The 20,837-nt window shown below is 42.4% G+C and overlaps 1 protein-coding gene across 2 annotated transcripts in view; it reads left to right on the top strand.

Moving 5' to 3' along the window:
- LOC121287147 (procathepsin L-like) overlaps positions 1 to 20,623 on the top strand; it is a 44,837-nt gene extending 24,214 nt beyond the window's left edge. Inside the window, exons 6-9 of one of the 2 annotated variants that reach the window (XM_041204729.1) lie at positions 10,688 to 10,909; positions 13,121 to 13,283; positions 19,192 to 19,297; positions 20,247 to 20,623. In XM_041204729.1, coding sequence (XP_041060663.1) covers positions 10,688 to 10,909; positions 13,121 to 13,283; positions 19,192 to 19,297; positions 20,247 to 20,346 — 591 coding nt within the window. In that variant the 3' untranslated portion in view covers positions 20,347 to 20,623. The remainder of the gene's footprint in view (positions 1 to 10,687; positions 10,910 to 13,120; positions 13,284 to 19,191; positions 19,298 to 20,246) is intronic. The other variant, XM_041204730.1, reaches the window with a different exon arrangement.
- Positions 20,624 to 20,837: the final 214 nt, after the last annotated feature.

Below are 20,837 nucleotides of genomic sequence, written 5' to 3' on the forward strand. Positions count from 1 at the left end.
TTCAATATAAAGCCTGGAAATATATCTTTGTCTATATCCCATTGACGTATTCCTATAGAATAAGTCCAAATGATCAACAAATTTTTGTATATTTTTCATAACTTCTTCTGAGGTCTTTTATTTTCCAAAGTACCTCCTCGCTATTATTACAAAATGGCCCCAAATCCAGAGAGTGGTATTGTCAGAATGACAGGACTGGTCAATGTTTAATTTTGTTTTACCGATGAAAGTTTGCTCTTTAATACACAACATGGGCCAGAAGTCACATAGATTCCACTGTTTTTTAAAAAAGATTATTCCCTTAAACTCCCAGTAACATTTCCCTTCTGAAGCACTTGAACAACAGTTCATGTCATTTACCATGTTAGTTTCCACTTCAGAAGCAGGTGATGCCCGGGTTTGATGATTTTAGTTGAGATAAAAGCTTCCAACTACTTTTGGAGGAAACTTTCATATCTCCGCCCCAACCCCCACGGGCACTCTGTCTAGGAAGATAAGAAATAATCCCGAATGGATTGAAGCCAAGCCTTTGAGAGGCAAAAATTTAAGTACAAATTGTCACCATTTTCTGACGTTTGATATCTGTTAATATCTGAGGACACCAGATGAAACTCTTCACATGATTTTCCAGCAATGATTGTTCCTTAACTCAATGTAGTCACTTTTGTGTCAAAGAACCGCTCTCAGTAATCCAGCCCCATCATGCCTGTAAATCAACAGGTTAACCAGGAAGTCCATTGTTGGCTGAGATTGAGAGTCAAGGGGTAAATTGCATAACATGCATTTGTCAATTGCTGATCTTTTTTCTGTTCCAATAGGGAAATGTCCACTCAAATTAAGAAACCCAAAAATGTATTAATGCCTGATGAATGTTTACATTCAGCAATGCAAAAGTTGTTGCTTAATTAAATAAAGCCAGCTATGTGTGGGAGGACTAAATTCTTTGCAGTTAAAGTAAGACGGAGCCAGATATTATTATTCATACAGCTTACATCACACACAACTTTCACACAGATTTAGGGAGGTTTTGCTGATGGAAAAATAACCAAACTCTATTTTACTTTTTTTTAAATCATTGTGTCATTTAAACATTGCAGAATTTGTAGGTAGGAAAATAAATTGTGAAGAGGACATGAGGAGGCTACAAGGTGACGTAGGTTAAGTGAGTGGACAAAGATCTGGCAAATGGAGTATAATACGGGAAAATGTTGGTCCTATAGGAAGTGAGTCTGGAGAATTGATAATGGAAAACAAAGAGATGGCAGATGAATTGAACAGATATTTTGCTTCAGATTTTCCTATAGAGAATATAAGTAGTGTCCCAGAAGCAGCTATAAACCAGGAAATGGAAGTGGGGAAGGAAGTCAGGAAAATTACAGTCACCAGAGAAGTAAGTGGTACTGAGTACATTGTTGGAGCTGCAGGCTGACAAGAGCTCGGGTCCTGATGGACTTCATCCTAGGGTCTTAAAAGAAATGTCTAGTGAGATAATTGATGCATTGGTTTTGATTTTCCTAAATTGCCTAGATTCGGGGAAGGTCCCATTAGACTGGAAGATAGCAAATGTAACTCCATTATTCAAAAAGGGAGGGACACAGAAAGCGGGAACTATAGGCAAGTTAGCTTAACATCTGTCAGAGGGAAAATGTTACAAACTATTATGAAAGAAGTTATAGCAGGGCATTTGGATAAACTCAAGTCATCAGGTAGAGTCAGCATGGTTTTGTGAAAGGGAAATCATGGTTAATCAACTTACTAGAGTTCTTTGAGGAAGTAACATGTGCTGTGGATAAAGGAGAACCGGTGGATGTACTACACTTAGATTTCCAGAAGGCATTTGATAAAGTGCCACATCAAAGGTTATTGTGGAAAATAAAAGCTCATGGCATAGAGGGTAACATATTGATATGAATAGAAGATTGGCTGGCTAACAGGAAGCAGAGAGTAGGCATAAGTAGGTCTTTTTCAGGTTGGCAAGATGTGATGAGTGGTGAGCCACAGGGATCAGTGCTGTGACCTCAACTGTTTACAATTTATATAAATGACTTGGATGAGGGGATGGATGGAATGGTTGCCAAAGTTGCTGATGACACAATGATAGGTAGGAAAATAAGTTGTGAAGAGGAAATAAGGAGGCTACAAAAATATATAGATAGGCTAAGTGAATGGGCAAAGATCTGGCAAATGGAGTATAATGTGGGAAAATGTGAAATTGTCCACTTTGGCAGGAAAAATAAAAGAGAAGCATATTTTCTAAATGGTGAGAGATTGCAGAGTTCTGAGGTGCAGAGGGATCGGGGTGTCCTAGTGCATGAATCACAAAAGGCTAGCATGCAGGTACAGCAAGTAATTAGGAAAGTTAATAGAATGTTATCATTTATTGCGAGGGGAATTGATTACAAAAGTAAGGAGGTTATGCTTCAGGTGTACAGGGTGTTGGTGATACCACATTTGGAATACTGTGTTCAGCATTGGTCACCTTATTTAAGGAAGGATGGAAATGCTCAGAGAAGGTTTACCAGACTAATGCCTGGAATGGGTGGGTTGTCTTATGAGGAAAGGTTGGACAGACTAGGCTTGTATCTGCTGGAGTTTAGAAGAGTAAGGCAATTTGATTGAAACATATAAGATCCTGAGGAGTCTAGACAGGGTGGATGTGGGAAGGATGTTTCCTTTTGTGGAACAATCTAGAACTAGGGGTCACTGTTTAAAAATAAGATGTCACCCATTTAAAACAGAGATGGGGTTAAATTTTTTCACTCAGAGGTTAGTATGCTTTGGAACTCTCTTCCTGAAAAGGCAGTGGAAGCAGAGCCTTTGAATATTTTTAAGGCAGAGATGAATAGATTCTTGGTAAGTAAGAAATTGGTTGTCGGGTGTAGGGGGGGTTGCTAATTTCAGATTACTTTCAGATCAGCCATGACCTTATTAAATGGCCGGACAGGCTCGAGGGGTTGACTGCTGTATTCCTGCTCCTTGTTCGTACGTTTGTGTGTAAAATTATTCATTTTGGCAGGAAGAATAAAAAAGAACTTATTATCTAAATGGTGAGAGATTGCAGAGCTCTGGGATTCAGAGGGATCTGGGTCTCCTAGTGCATGAATCACAAAATGCTAGTACGAAGGTACAGCAAGTAATTAGAAAAGCTAGTAGAATGTTATCATTTATTGTGAAGGGAATTGATTACAAAAGTAGGGAGGCTATGCTTCAGTTGTACAGGGCACTGGTGAGATCACATCTGGAGTACTGTGTACAGTATTGGTCTCCTTATTTAAGGAAAGTTGTAAACGTGTTAGAAGCAGTTCAGAGAAGGTTCACTAGACCAATACCAGGAATGTGGGGGTTGTCTTATGAGAAAAGGTTAGACAGGTTAGGTTTGTATCCACTGGAATTTAGAAGAATAAGAGGCGGCTTGATTGAAACCTTTTAAGATCCTGTGGGGTTTTGACAGAGTGGATGTGAAAGGATGCTTCCTCTTGTGAGGAACTAGGGGTCACTGTTTAAAAATAAGGGGTCGCATTTTAAGACAGAGATGAGAATTTTTTTGTCTCAGAAGGTCATGAGTCTTTGGAACTCTCTTCCTCAAAAGGTGGTGAAATCAGATTCTTTGAATATTTTTAAGGCAGACCTAGATAGATTCTTGATTAACAAGGAAATGAAAGGTTATCGGGGGTAGGTGGGAATGTGGAACTGAGGTTACAATCAGATTAGCCATGATCTTATTGAATGGCGGAGCAGGCTTGAGGGGCTGAGTGGCTTACTCCTGATCCTAGTTCATATATTCGTATGTTCGCGTTCATAATGTAATTACATCCTGAATTAATTTCAAACAGTGTTGTCAAGGAAGATAGTATTTTAGTTTACTTATCTCATTTTTAAAGGGTAGGTTTTTCTGGTCTTGTATTTACAATTAAACTGTTCAATCATTTGTCTCTTAAGGTTCAAGGTTCATTAACTCTTAGATAGTGAATAGTTCAACAACAAGATTTCTCTGGCTCGAATGTTTCCTGCGCCAGGCAGGAGTGGGTGGGCCGGTCGTGATCGGCACCCCACCGCCATTTTATGTGGGCAGGCCAATTAAGGCCTGCCCAGCATAATACGCGAGTGGTAGCGCTGATCGCTACCTGAGCATGCTGGGGGTGGGGGTAGGGAGAGTTGGGTCCAGCGCTCTTCCTCACATGCGCACAAAAGAGCGCTTCAATCACCCTGAGGCAGCTCTGTGCCTCAGGGAGATTGAAGCGACTGTTAAAAATATAAATAAAAACAATGAAAATTTAATGAAACATGTCCCCTCATGTGACTGTGTTACATGAGATGGAGCATGCTTTTATTTTTCACAGAAAGTTTTTACTTAAGTTGTAAAAGCTTTAGGAAACCTCATCCCACTCGTGAATGAGGTTTCCTACAAAACGTGAAGGCCGCTTGGCCTTTTCACCTGCGCGCCAACCATAAGCTTTGACGGGTAGCGTAAAGTTGACCATAATTACTTTGTTAATGGCCTTAATAGGCCTTATAATTACCAGTGGGCATGCAGCAGACTCTGGCACGCGCCTGCCGAGCGAAATATCGCGAGACAGTGTGATGACATCGGGATGCATGCCTGATGTCATCGCATGTCATTTTACATGCCAGCATATCTGGCACCCCCCGCATGCCGACTGAAAAATCCCGGCCTCTAACTTCTTTGCTATGAAGAGACAGAAGACCCTGCAGAAATTTCTTGGGCCCAGGACCCTTTTAACTACCATCAACATAATTTGAAAAGGTGCTGACAGTTTGCTAATGGCATTCACATTCCAGTCCAACCTTTGGATTAAACAATATTCTCCAAATGCTCAATACAATTCCACAAACAGCAACTACTCTCAACATTCAAATTTCTTTATCAACTCATCAGAAGTAAAGATTTTCACAAAGCTTACAACAGCAGGAATGTCACTGTGGCCATAATCAAAGTCTGATTTCCACAATTTAATTGTTTGTTAACCTCAATAACCTCAATTTCATTCTGGAATATTTTGAACTTTACACAATAGAGAACGGATAAATTTATCAAAACCACACATGCTTACAAAAGCTCAATAATTTACATAATTTTTTTTCTTTTTTTTTCTTCAGGCACCTTTCCAAATGACTGATGAAAATATTAAATATAACTGAAGGAAAAATTTGGCTCACAGCTAAATGAACATTCTGACTCAAAAATGGGAAAAAGATAGTGAAATAAAAGGAAGGACATTCCATCTTGGTGCAAAGTCCTAAGCTTAGAATCCATGTCCTCACTCAAGCTTGTTACCTCCTACACAATTCTTCATATTCTCCTCTATTGGTATATCTGTATTGACAGAGAGTAATGGAGAAATGGCACTCGCCATGGCAAAGTCACCTTTGGCTCACCTAATGTCAGCCATTGTTTTAATGGCTTCAGTCAATTCATCTATCTTAACTATTGCTTTCTCCAAAGTATATTTAGGGTCTTCTGACTGTGTCTGTCTTTAAGTAGCTTCATGTGTTTTATTTTCTGTCTGTTGGATGGTCTATTTTCTCTGCCGTTCTTGCTCTGCTCCTCTTTCTGTGCTTTATCCTTAAGCCTGCATCCAATTAGTCCCTTCACCTTGCTACACCCTGACGGTTTCTTACTAATAAGGTACAAGTTCCTGGATTCTACTTATTTTACTTTTTATTTTACCTATTAGAGTATTTACTGGCTTTCAACCCATTTTCCCACAGTTAACAACTCCATCTGCCTTGACTAAACACTTATGGTGTTACCATGAGTCCATGCAAGCATATAATCTCTCATCGCGTTCATCAACAGAAAAGCTGAATCCATGCAAGGATATAATCTCTTGCACTTTTAAACAACCAAAAACACATGGGCTCGTGCAAGAATATAATCTCTCATCACCTTGAAACCACCCACTGGTACCACCCCTGGACTTTTACACGTGTCTCTTATAACCCAAAAGTCACAGTGCCAATTTTGCCCATTAACAGGTACAACAACTTGATCATATTTACATTGACATACATACACTGTACAAAACCAGATCTCTGATGCCTCATTGGACCAGCAAATAACAGTAGTCTCTTTTAAGGTCTGGTCTGTTACATGAAGAAGCTAGAGGATGCTTCATTCCAAATTCAATTAAATTAATCAATACATTCTACCTTTTTACAAATTTATGCTGGGTCTTCTTAATTAACTCGTAGAAACATAGAAACTAGGAGCATGAGTAGGCTATTCAGACCTTTGAGCCTGCTCTGCCATTCAATATGATCATGGCTGATCCTCTGTCTCAATACCATATTCCTCCTTTCTCTCCATACCTCTTGGTGCCCCTAATATCCAAAAGATTTATCAATTTCTTTCTTGAATATACTCAGTGACTCAGCCTCCAAAACTTTCTGTGGTAGAGAATTCCACAGGTTGACCATCCTGAGTGAAGAAACTTTCCTCATCTCAGTCCTAAATGGCCTATGCCGTATTCTGAGATTTTGGCCCCTGGTTCTAGACTCCCCAACCAGGGGAATATTTCTCCCTGCACCTAGTCTGTCTAGCCCTGTTAGAATTTTATACATTTCAATCAGATCCCCTCTCATTCTTCTAAACTCTAGTGAATACGGACTCAGTTGAACCAATGTATCCTCATACAATAGTTCTGCCATCCCTGGTATCAGCCTAGTGAACCTTCACTGCGCTCCCTCTATGGCAAGTATATCCTTTCTTAGGTAGGGTGACCAAAACTGCACGCAATATTCCAGGTGTGGTCTCACAAAGGCCTTGTATAACTGTAGTAGGATATCCTTACTTTTGAATTCAAATCCTCCTGTAATGAAGGCCAACATACAATTTGCCTTTCTAATTGCATGCTGAACCTGCCTGTTTACTTTCATTGACTGGTGTACAAGGACATATCCCTTTGTACATCCATATTTCCCAATATATCACCATTTAAATAATACTCTGCCTTTCTGTTTTTCACTCCAAAGCGTATAACTACATTTATCCATGTTATACTGCATCTGTCATGTGTTTGCCCACACACACAACTTGTCTAAATCACCCTGGAGCCTCCTTGCATCCTCCTCACAACTCACAACCCCACCCAGTTTTGTGTCGCCAGCAAACTTGGAAATATTGCATTTGGTTTCCTCATCCAAGTCATTTATATATACTGTCAATAGCTGGGGCCCAAGCACTGATCCCTGCAGCATATCATAGTCACCGCCTGTCTTCCGGAAAAAGACCCATTTATTCCCACTCTCTGTTTCCGGTCTGTCAACCAATTCTCAATCCATGCCAGTGTATTACCCCCAATCCCATGTGCTTTAATTTTGTCCACTAGCCTCTTATGTGGGACCTTATCAAAAGCCTTCTTGAAATCCAAATACATCACATCCACTGGTTCTCCCTTACCTATTCTACTAGTTACATGCTCAAAAAACTCCAGTCGATTAGTTAAGCATGATTTCCCTTTTATGAACCCATGCTGACCTTGTCTAATCCCGTTAATGCTTTCTAAGTATTCTGTTAGCACATCTTTTATAATAGACTCTAGCATTTTGCCCACTACTGATGTTAGACTAATTGGTCTGTAATTCTCTATTTTTTGTCTCCCTCCTTTTTTAAAAAGTGGTGTGACATTTGCCACCCTACGATCTGTAGGAACTACTCCAGAGTCTACAGAATTTTGGAAGATGACCACCAATGCATCCAATATTCCCAGGGCCACTTCCTTTAGCACTCGAGATGTAGATTATCAGGCCTTGGGGATTTTTCAGCTTTTAACCCCATTAATTTCTCTGGCACCATTTTTTTACTAACACTGATTTTCTTTAATTCCTCCCTCTCACTAGACCCTTGGTTCCCTAACATTTCTGGGAAATTATTTGTGTCCTGCTTTGTGAAGACAGAGCCAAAATATGCGTTCAATTCTCCTGCCATTTCTGTGTTCCCCATTATAATTTGCCTTGCTTCTGACTATAAGGGACCAACATTTGACTTTGCTAATCTTTTTCTCTGCACACATTTATAGAAGCTTTTACAGTCAGTTTTAATGTTCCCTGCAATTTTACTTTCATACTCCATTTTCCCCTTCTTGATCAATCTTTTTGTCCACTTTTGCTGAATTCTAAACTGCTCCCAATCCTCAGGCTTCAATACTTTTAAATGCCATTTAATTTTCCCCTGACCATTGTTTCTTACACCGGCCTGCAGTAACTAAAAATACCCTTTAATTCTTTCTTGGACAAGGGTGATACATTTGACACTCTCCAATCTTTTGGCACAGACCCCACATCTGAGGAATATTGGAAGATTATCTTCACTCCCATTTCCTTTAGCAATTTGGGATTCAAGCCATCGGGACCAGGCGACTTATCCATTCTAAGCAGAACCAGCCTTTCGAGTACATCTTGCTTACCAGTTTTCACCCCATCCACTACCTCTGCCATCTGCATTTCTACCAATTCTTTGTCAGCATCAATCTTCCTTAAACACTGATACCAAGTACTTATTAAGTATTCTCACCTTGACCTTGATCTCTAAGCAAGCACCGTCTTTGTGCCTTATAGGCCTCACCCTGCCCCTTACTACCTGCTTACTACAATATTTACATGTCAATAGATGATATTTGATTCCCTTTTATGTTCACTCTCATTCCATTCACATATTCTCCCTCTGCAACGTCTTATTTTCCTCTTCACTTCCCCTCCCAACTTATTGTATTTTGCCTCATTCTCACTTGGAGAATTCAGCTGACATGCATCATACGCCAACTTTAATTGCTCTCATCATAATCTTTATCCCCCTCATCATTCAAAGAGCCCCAGCTTTGGTTCCCCTTCTTTTTCCTCTTGTTGTAATGTATCTAGCCTGCATCTGAAACATTAACTCCTTAATGATCACCCATTGTTCTTTTATAGTTTTCCTGTCAGTTTTTAGCTCTATTCATTTATGAACACTTGGTCCACTTGGCCCACCTCATTCCCCAGCACCAGATCTGGCTATGCCTCCTCCCTAGATGGACCAAGAACATTCTGGTGAAGGAAGTTCTCCTGAATAAGTTCCAGAAATTCCTCCTCCTCTTTTCACTTTACTCTAACACCATCCCAATTGATATTTGGCTGAGTAAAGTCCCCCAGTATCATCACTCTGTAGTTCTTGCACTTCTCTGGGATTTCCCTGAAGATTTGCTCCTCTACCTCCCTCTCACTATTTGGAAACTTATAGAATTGCACCAGTCGCGTGATCATACCATTTCTCTTCTCATCTCTAACCAATAGATTCTGTCCTGGTTCTCTCAAGGACATTCTCGCTTTGCCACACTATAATGTCTTCCTTAAGCACTGCCACCCTACCTTCCCCTTTCCTTCCCTATCTTTTCTGAACACTTTGTATCATTGAATATTAGCAGCCCATCCTCACCAATTTTAACCATGCATCCATTATTGCTGTCACATCATATTCCCACTTGGCTCTTTGTGCTTGTAACTCACCAATCTTATTCACCACACTTTGTGTGTTTACATATATGCATTCTAAACCCATCTTTGCATTCTTTGTAATGGTGTTTAGTCTACTGCTGTGTAATGTGGCACTACTTCCTTCTCTAGTACTATTCAATACTTTCACTGTTTGCACCTTATTCCACTTTTCTACTTAGCTGGTGCCCAACCCACTGTCAATTTAGTTGAAAGCCTCCCAAACTACACCAGTGAACCTCCTTGTGAGGATATTAGTACCTGCCCAGTTGGGGAGTGACCTGTCATTTTTGAACAGGTACCTCTCGAGCAGTAATCCTCTCGAGCTCCTACTTTTTATCTTTCTCTCTAGTTCCTGAAAATCTTTCCATTAGGACCATAATACCTGCCCTCTCAATGTCATTGATATCAACATGTACCACAACTTGTGGCTCACTCCCTTCATCCTGCAGTGTGTTCTTCATGATGTCCTTTACCTAGACATCAGCAAGACAACATACCATGCAGGACTCCCGATGACAGTTACAGAAACACCTAACTATGGAATCTCCTATAACAATTACATTCCCACTCTATACTGTTCTCCCCTGTGGAGTCCCATTCCCTTTGATGCCATTGGACTGCACTCTTTCAAGGTCTTGTGACTCCCAGCCATCTCCAATGCTGTGTACCCATTTGAGAGTATCACCCCGGGGATTCATGCACCACCTGCCTCTTCTTACTCTTTCAGATGGCCACCCATCTACCACCCTGAACTTTTCTTGCCGTGGAGTGACCACCTCCTGGAACGTAGGAACCAGGAAACTCCCATCCTGATGCTCCACAGGGGCTTGAGGTGCTCCTCAAGCTCAGAAACCCCGAGCTCAAACTGAAGCAGCTTAAACACTTCCTACATGCGTCGATTTAAGCCTGGGTCACAAGCAGTGTGCTCATTTACTGTGCCCCTGACTCTATCCCTAGCACTTCTGATTAAATTATTCTGCAGTCTATCCTGCCTCAGAACTAAGAAGCAAAAGTGTAAGTGATACCTTGTCAACCCTGTCACTCAGATCCACTCACTGACCCCATGTGTTTTCTAGAAACCTCATAAAGAAGATGAACTAACATCGTCCATCTGTATTCCTCCTGACAAAAGATGGAAATAAGGTTTTATTTTTATGTCAGAATGTTTTTAATGTGATTGTATTTCCGTAATTACCAGGGGCAATGTGGTTCTTGCTGGGCTTTCAGTGCAGTTGGTGCTATCGAAGGACAGTGGTTTCACGCAACTAAAAAACTGATTCCTCTGAGTGAACAGATGCTGGTTGATTGTAGCACGTATAGAAACAGAGGATGTCAAGGTGGATGGATGTCATATGCCTTTGAATTTGTCATCAATAATAATGGCATCAGCTCTGCTGCAGATTATTCATATACTGCACGGGTAAATCTCTTTTAAATATGTTTTCAAATTCACCAAGTACAATGTGTTTACAGCATTCAGGGTATTAGATAGTGGAGCCTAGTCCAAATAGAATGGAAGCTGACATCCTACTTTGGATCAATTCTTCCCTGAGAATCTGCTCCCAGGTTTCCAGCGATGTCACCATATAACCAGTGTGAGACAGGGTGAGAGAATAACATCTTTCAGGAAGGGACTAGCTCTCCCTCTCATTCCTCCCCTAATCTTGTAAAGATATCTCAGATCTCTACTCAATACCTCCTGCTATCATGCTATTTGAATGAGGAGTTAAAAGTGTTAAAAGTTCATATGTGTTACTGCTCACCATTATGTGACCCAGAGTGTTAGTATGTCACTCAGCTGAATCAACATATAATTCGACATGATCTGTGCTTGATCTGTGGATCGTACAACATCACCCAGTACAATAGTTACCATGGCAACATAATGATGTACAGTACTGAAAAAATAAGACGAGAAAAGATTGTCTTGGTCCATCTGGTCCTCCCATAAACTCCACCTGACTGGTCAATGACTCAAATATAAGCTGCATTTTAAAATAAAAGCAGTTTAAGTTTGAGGTGTGACCCATACACAGTTATTAATGTTCGATGGGAAGGTTCAAAGTTGGTGTGCAAACTACTTGAAAGGCCAGTCATTGTGTAAATCTGGTCATTTGGCAAGAGAGGAGTTTACTCTTTAGGAATGCAATTTAAGCTTCAATTTGATAGTTTGAAGTTTTGAATGTTGGGCTGTAATCAAGAAGCAACTTAGTTTGAAACTGTTCTTTGGTGAATATTTGTGTAAATTGCCTTTTGTACTGATGTTGTTCTCTAGCAGTCACTGTTCTTAGTGTTGATGGTACTTCATGTCACAATTGTCCCTCTGCATTGGATATCACCCTGATCAGCCTCCTGCAGCACCTCCCAGCTGTTTGGATCAATGTCACACAGCGTCAGCTTGTTCTTCAGTGCATCCTTCAAACCTTCCCCCATCTACTCCACACACTCATGTTTGAGCTCCTTGGAGATGACACATACCTGTCTGTTTTCACCCAGCAGAGTTGTGATGATATCGGCATTGTCTCAACACTGTTTGATTTTCCCAGTTTCAGCTCCTCACACTGGCTAACAGGGCCCTGCCTTTTGATATCCCTAATGGGTCTGAGATGCTGTGAAATTTCAGCAGCTTTCTGATTTGTGGGCAACAACAACTTCTCTTTATATATCACCTTTGACAGAATGAAACTTCCCAAGGTACTTCACAGGGGCATTACAAAATAAAAATTGACACGGAGGCAAATAATAGGTCAGATGACCAAAAGCTTGATCAAGGAGGTAGGTAGGTTCTAAGCACCGTCTTAAAGGAGGAAAGCAAGGTGGAGGGGTAGAGAGATATAGGAAGGAAATTCCAGAGCTTGGGACCTAGGCAGCTGAAGGTATGGCCACCAATCCTGACGAAATTATGATTGGTAATGTACAAGAGGTCAGAATTAGAGGAAGGCAGATATCCCAGAGAGTTGTGTGGTTGAAGGAGATTACAGAGATAGGAAGGAGCGAGGTCATGGAAGGATTTGGAAACAAGGATGAGAATTTCAAAATCAAGACCTGGAGCCATTAGAGGTCAGCAAGCACAGGGTGATAGGGATATTCCCCTGCCTTATTATGAGTTAAGACACCGACAACAGAGTTTTGGATGACCTCAAGTTTACAGAGGCATAAAGGCAAACTGAGGCCCCAGGGAAGGCAGGCATTGAGATCACTGTGTTACCTCACACTGTGCTCCCCACAGACCTAGCATTTCACCTACCACAAATCAACTGAATGAAAGCAGTGCTCTTCTGCAAATGGACGTATCAATAATTGGTTGGTTGTGCGTCACTTTGCTCTGAATCTCCTCTGTTTCTGAAGCTACCCTATCTGCAGCATTGGTGAGATGGTAACTGAGGGTCAAACTGACCAAAATCTTTCCACCAATAGACAAGAAGGTGATTCTTCAATTGTTACCACATTTATAATTGTCCGTTTTTCACTTGAACGTGGGAACGATGGTCGAATTTGCAATGTCTGAAACACTACATCATTTTTAATATCCAGGGGCTGTTAAAGATCCTGTGAAGATATCACTGGAACTTTGAAAAAAATCGCATGGTATCAATGAACTTTAACTTTTAACATGTTCTTTAACACTTAGGATCAAAACTGCCAGAATAAAACGGACAAGCTTGTTGCCAAAATCAGACACTACGCATTTATCAGAAGACGCGAAAGATTCTTAGAAAAAGCAGTAGAAAGGATCGGACCGATATCTGTTGCTATTGATGCAAGCGGAAGGTCTTTCCACTTCTATAAACGAGGTAAGAAACAGAAGCTGTGGATGATATTCATCAGTCAGCCTTTTAACCGAATCTATCATAATATATTAAAAATAAAACATTCACACACACTTTCTGTCAACTTTATTTATTATTAATTCTTTTTCATTACTTATAATGGAAACTACCACACCCCTGCACTTTGTTGATGTTTTACCATCCCCCGTGCTACATACTCTCCAATGCTGTCAAACACCATGGGGTTAAAATTGGACCAGGCTGGTAATCGAGTGTGGGAATTGCGATGGGCAATTTACCCCCACCATTCATAGTGATCCAGGCAGCTCACAAACTTCGTGCTGTCTGCGAATTTAATTGATAGTGATGTGCAGCTGAGTGACTGCAAACCTGAGCAGTGGATCCAAGTTTGTGTAAGGCTAATACCACTTAAAATTCGACCGCATGACTTAAAGTCAACCTATACCTCTTAAAGGAGCAGGTGCTGGAATTCACGAAGAGACTCTGAGCTGAAAGAGAAGTAGAAATGGTACAACAAGGCGATGGCAGCCCCTGGGCTGTCTGACACAGCACTGGAGGCCTTGGGGCAGGAGGTGGACAGGAAAATAAAGGCCCCTTTCCATCAGGAGACTAGGATGCCCTCCCGACAGACATGGAGAAGGCAGTGGGAGCAGGTAGCATCACGGTCAATGCCAGTAGTCTAGCTCTGTGAAGCTGGATGCAGTACTGCAAAAAAGCTCAATGGCCTCAAACAAATGGTCAAGGTGAGTAAGTATAGGAGGTGGTGGCAGAGTGGTATTGTCACTGCACTAGTTTTCCAGAGACCCAGGGCAGATGGTGGAATTTGAATTCAATAAAAATCTGGAATTAAAAGTCTAATGATGACGAATGTTGTAACCTATCTGGTTCACTAATACCCTTTAGGGAAGGAAATCTTCCCACCCTTACCTGCTCTGGCCTACATGTGACTCCAGACTCCAAACACAACAATGAACAAGGGCAATTAGTGATGGGCAATAAATGCTGGCCTAGCGATGCCCACACCCCATGAATGATTTAAAAAAATGCGCTATATGCTTCACCCTTACAAATGCACCACTAGCCTCGCATACACTGCTCCATTCACCACAGCCACTACAGTCACCCACTAAAAACCATCATCGAGCTCACCCCACCCTGACACATTTAGCATTTCTGAATGCATCACACAAACATCTCACAGCTTGCACACACTGCCAGCTATTCAATCTTGATAGCAGATCAAGCAGATTGCACCGCACTCACTGGCACACTTCCCTCTCTCTTGCAAATCAAGGTTGCCCACAACCAGAGGAAGAAGCATTTAACCAGCAGAAAGATGGCATAGCAGTATTTATTTTCTTTATTCATTCACAGGATGAGGTCTTCACTGGCTGGGCCAGCATTTATTGCCCTTCACTAATTGCCCTTGAGAAGGTGGTAGTGAACTGCCTTCTAGAACTGCTGCAATCCATGTGGTGTAGGTACATCCACAGTGCTGTTAGGAAGGGAGTTCCAGGATTTTGACCCAGTGACAGTGAAGGAACGGAGATATATTTCCAAGTCAGGATGGTGAGTGACTTGGAGGGGAACTTCCAGGTGGTGGAGTTCCCATGTGTCACCTTGTCCTTCTGAATGATAGAGGTCATGGGTGCTATCTAAGGAGCTTTAGTGAATTCCTGCAGTGTATTTTGAAGATGGTACACACTATTGCATTGTGTTGGTGGTGGAAGGAATGAATGTTTGTGGATGGGGTACTGATCAAGTGGGCTGCTTTGTCCTGGATGGTGTCAAATTTCCTGAGTGTTGTGGGAACTGCATTCATCCAGGCAAGTGGGGAGTACTCCATCACAATCCCGACTTGTGCCTTGTAGATTGTGGACAGGCTTTGTGGAGTCAGGCGGTAAGTTATTCACCACAGGATTCCTAGCCTCTGACTTGCTTTTATAGCCACAGTATTTATATGGCTAGTCCAGTTCAGTTTCTGGTCAATGATAACCCCCAGGATGTTGATAGTGGGGGATTCAGCGATGGTAATACCATTGAATGTCAAGGGACAATGGTTAGATCCTCTCTTGTTGGAAATGGTCATTGCCTGGCACTTGTGTGGCACGAATGTTACTTGCCACTTGTAACCCCAAGCTTAGATATTGTCCTGGTCTTGTTGCATTTGGACATGGACTACTTCAGTACTTGAGGAGTTGCGAATGGTGCTGAACATTGTGCAATTATCAGCAAACATCCCCACTTCTGACCTTATGATGGAAGGAAGGTCATTGATGAAACAGCTGAAGATGGTTGGGCCAAGGACACTACCCTGAGGAACTTCTGCAGTGATGTCCTGGAGCTGAGATGACTGACCTCCAACAACCATAACCATCTTCCTTTGTGCTAGATATGACTCCAAACAGCAGAGAGTTTTCGCCCCATTCCCATTGACTCCAGTTTTTCTCGAGCTCCTTAATGCTACATTCGATCAAATGCTGCCTTCTTGTCAAGGGCAGTCACTCTCACCTCACCTCTGGAGTTCAGCTCTTTTGTCCATGTTTGAACCAAAGCTGTAATGAGTATGGAGGGGCTGATGCTGTCAATCATTGGTGTAGTCAAAACTGAGGCTGTGGCCAGTGGCAGAGCTGAAACAATAGCTGATGTTGGCTTGTTCGTCCCGAATCCACCTTCTCACATCCCACTTCCCCCTCATCCCACAACCTCTTATGGTTTACAAACTGCAGATGGCGTTAGCATGTGTCACTTGCTTTGCTCCACTTCCTTCATCCCAACCCTACCCTTGTAACTTTACCCTTTCAGATAACCAGGAACTGCCAGCTGGTCAAGAGCTGGTGCAGGAGCCTGAAGTGCAAGAGGGACAAGAGAGAAAGAAGAAACACTGTCACTCAAACTCACACTCACAGGCAGCAGCTCAGATACTGTCACCGTGTGAATGATAGAGGTTAGCACCGAGGCAGGATCCACACATGGTGAGTCACCAGGCACCAATAAACTGCAACCACAGTAGTGGAAAGCATAGCTCAGTGCCAGTTCACTGGAGGGCAAAGTTGCAGAGAACTTAGATTCAACTTGGAAACAAACAAAAAAAAGTCTGATGGGCATGCACACCAGGGTACTTGCTGCATTGTCAGACCTGGCAGAAAGCCTGCTGTCACTGTCAATGGACATGTAGGGTTCCAACTCCAGCCTGGCACAGGGCTTTGTGGAAAACTTGGTGCCTATCCTTTCTAGTATGGAAGCACTAGCTAACCCCATTTGAACTCCTATGGACCCGACCATGATGCATGCTCTGATGGCTGGTGATTGCAGAACAATCAGAAGTCACTGCACATTGGGCGAATTTTATGCAGGCAACCAGTCAGCTTGAATGCCAGTGAGAGAACCACATTGTTCTCTTTGGGGAAACCCTGTTGAATTATGGGCCAATTAGGGAATTAACAGGCCACCAGTGGGCCTTCCACAGGATCAGGACCCCAGGGTCAGGAAGTCCCTCCCACCAAGAGCTGCTGGCCAATCAGATGCTGGCAACTTTTTTGCTCACCAGCATCACTGAGGAGGCGGTGGCTGCACCGGGAATGACAGGCTCTGGAGGCACAGGTATGGCAGACGGGTTTTGTACATTCAGCAACAAGAGCTGACTAGTGGCTTTCAGCGGTTCCCCCCAACCCCCAGCCCCCACCTCGTTTCCAGTGCTGGGTCCCTTGATCAGGCACTGAGCACTATTGAATGAGGAATCCCACCCTGAGAGACTACAGGCAGCACGCAGAGGTTTGCCCATCATGCTCCCGCTTTGCGACAGGCCCACCCGCAACTGGATTGATACCAGTGGCAGAATGAGGTGCTTAAGCTGGCATTAATAGCCCACTTGAGGGCCTCAGTAGTTGGGAAGGTTGTCCACAGACTATCCTGCACGGACTTGATCAAGTGGAGGTGGGAGGGGGGCTGGGCCCCCACCCACCACTCCCCACCCTCCACCTTCCCGTGTGATTAAGTGCCATCTCTTCCACTAAACCTGCCTGAGAGAGGCATAAAATTTCACCCAATATCTGAGTGCTGCAGTGGATGCTCAGACTGAAGTCTTGCAACCTTAGCTTGTTGCCACACAAGGCCACCCACAGTCTCCCCCAGTGAAAGTCAACAGCCTCCCAGCAGCCACTGGGATTGCACTGAGGAGGAGTGCTCCGGCAGACCAAGGCAATAGCAAGACAGGCAATAAGGGAATTCACAACGGAGATTAGTTGGCCTTTGTATGGAGATTGGAAGGTTTGATAGATAAAGTTGGTAAGGAATGGTTATTTTGTGGTGGTTTTTATTGCAACATTGTAGCCAGAAGGATGATCATAAACAGAGGGATGGTGAGTTGTGAGATTGTTGTACAATGGGGAATTGGGGTTGTGTTCACAGGAACCGAGTCAAATGGGATGATTATGGAAACTCCGGCCAGAACAGGGATGTGCCAGCTGACTCCTCGTCTTCCCCCTCCTCCTCCTGCTCCTCCTTCATAGCTGCTCCCTAAAGTCTGTTCCCTCATGATGCTCAGAATGTGGAGGATCCAGCAGATCACCATGGATTGGGACAGAGGTTCCAACGAGTACTGGAGGATCCTCCAGATCGGTCCAGGTAGCTCCTCAATGCTCTGCTCTGTGATGTTTCATGTGGCAGCCTGACTCTCACTGTACACATTCTGGGTACTTGTGGTAGGGCTGTGGAGCAAAGCCATGAGCCAGGTGCAGATAACCCTTGTCGCCCGGTGACCATTCTCTGATTTGACTTACGACTAATACTGCGGGATCAGTGGGCGGGTACAGAATGAAAGCACCATGATTGCTGCCGGAATAATGGACATTCACTATTATGATGTGTTCAAAATGTCGAACACCATCCATAGCAATGAAGCCACAGACACTTTGGAGACCAGCTTCACATATCCCACAACTTTTAGGGGTCAACACTTCTCACCTAAACTCAAACAAAATGCCAAGTGACCCCTTTTACATTTCAGAGTGTAATGTAGTTTACTGAAACTAATGTTGATCAAGACTCCAAAAAAAAATTCAACAGATAAAGAAATGTTTGTTTGTTGTCTCATGAATTTACAGGAACTGCATGTACACCAAGATTTTTCACAGATTTCCAGTAAATTGCCCCCAATGCTGCCTATGGTCGGTTGGTGAATACAATATATACAATGGAGTTGAGAGATTCAAAAGCCACTGAGCGATCAGATCCTAGAGCCTGCTGTTACATTACGATGTGTGACAACAGAACCAAAAGGAAAATGTGGGCAATAGTAAACATTCACACAAAAACATGAACAAAAATTATAACGACTGGCAGTGTGTAACCTGGACAGGATTCTTAATAACACATCTGTCGATGCATATGCTGAACTTGGTTGTAAGTGGGGTTAAAGTTGGACATAATACAAACAGAAAATGCTGCCAGTACTCAGCAGGTCAGTCAACATCTGTGGAGTGAGAGACAGAGTTAACATTTCAGGTCGATGAGCTTTCATCAGAACTGAGAAAAGTTTAAAATGTGATGGGTTTTTAGAGGGGCAAGTGAGGAGGGTAGAAAAGGAACAAAAGAAAAAATCTCTGATAGGCTGGAAGGCAGGAGATTAAATGATAAAATGATTTATTGGTGGAAGGCCAAAGGCAGCGGTAATGGAATAAGTAAAGAAACTGAGGATATGTCCAGAGGAGGTGAGGATTTTGGGATTTAAAATGTAAAAAGACAATAAAAGTGACAAAAAGCCTGACAACAGGGAGCAAGGTTTTGTAAAGTGGATTTTAGACCAGAAGATAGAGAGGTAAAAATTATAAAGAGCAAATATCTATTCGCAGGGGAAAATAATTCTATATTTTACAATTATATAGTATTAAATGTAAGTGTCTGCTTACAGGGATCTATCGGAATCCAAGATGCAAGAGTCGGGCTGTAAACCACGCAGTGCTGGTGGTTGGATTTGGGAGAGAGGATCAAAGGAACTATTGGCTGATTAAAAACAGGTATGTACTTTATAAAAACACCAAATAACTGATCACAGCTGGGGCAACGACAGGAGCACTGGATTTGCTCTCAGTGTTCCTGGGGTAGGGAGGGAAGCATCCACCAAAATTCCCACTGCTGATTATTATCCAAAGGCACTGGAGAAGGAGCATAAAAGATTCATAAGAATGATACTAGAACTGAGAGGAGAGATTTATCAGAGAAAGCTGAACAGACTGGAGCTCTTTTCTTCAGATTAGAGAAGGTTGAGAGGTGACCTGTTCGAGGTCTTTAATATTGTGAAAGGATTTGATACGGTCGGTATAGAGAAAACGGTTCCACTTGTGGTGGTGTTCGAAACTAGGGGTCATAAATACAAGATAGTTACTAATACATCCAGTCAAAAATTCAAGAGAAATCTCTTTACCCAGAGAGAGGTGGAATTGGGAAAGTGTTACCACAAGGAGTGTTTGAGCTGAATAACACAGATGTAGTGAAGGAGAAGCTAGATAAGCTCATGAGGCTGAAAGGAATAGAAGGATTTGTTGATAGGGTTAGATGAAGAAGGATGGGAGGGGGCTCATATGGAGCAGAAACACCAGCACAGACCAGTTGGTCTGAATTTCCTGTTTCTGTGCTGCAGTCTATGTATCCATGTAACCAACACTGAATAATGTGTTTACGTGGATGTGAAGGGTTAATGACAGAACAGGGAGACAGTCCCAATGGAAAAAACTAAGGGCCACTTCAATGGAGTTGCTGACAAGACCAAGGTAGTGGGGGTGGTTGCTGATGACACCGACCACTGGGGTTTGAGGGGAGGGGTAGTTGAGGGTGAGGCTAGGGGTGGGTTGGCGAGACTGGATGAGTCAAAATTTATGAATTTCCAGTGTAAAAGCCTCAGTTCTCCAAACCTGTCTCTTGAACCAAACTGTGATGTTAATATCATAGTGTTTTCTTTCTTTACAGTTGGGGAACAAGCTGGGGTCATGAAGGTTACATCAAAATGGCTAAGAATGTGAGGAGAAACTGTGGAATCACAAGACATGCAGTCTACCCAATAGTCTAAGGAAACACGTGTTAAACCAGAACTTCATCGAACTCCTCCTGAAAGAATGATGGAAACATTTCTGCTGATACTTACTCATTCTCCGCCATTGCTTCAACTTCCTGCTGCAATTTAAAAATGTGGAATATTAACAGCTTCTACACATTTTTATAACTTCACATAAAGAGCAATCCCGTTGTGTATTCAAGTTATGGAACCACATCATCCAACTTGTGCAGAGACAATGGGTTGCATGTACTGGTGATGTTGAGTAATATAATAAATGCTTCAGCCATCACTTTGAGAATCTTTTTATTCCAAAGGAACAATTCCTGATACCTGTACAATTAATGAACAAGTGTAATGGCATTGTCGAGAAGTCTAAGGTTTAACTGACCAGCGCTTACTGTGGAACCCTCCTGGAATAGGCAACTTGATCCAGTCAGGCTGTAGACTGACATTTTCCCTACGAGAGTGAGTACAGACAAGGGGGATTGTTTGATTGGTTTGAG

This window comes from Carcharodon carcharias, chromosome 14 (assembly GCF_017639515.1).
Source record: "Carcharodon carcharias isolate sCarCar2 chromosome 14, sCarCar2.pri, whole genome shotgun sequence".
Lineage (NCBI taxonomy): Eukaryota > Metazoa > Chordata > Chondrichthyes > Lamniformes > Lamnidae > Carcharodon > Carcharodon carcharias.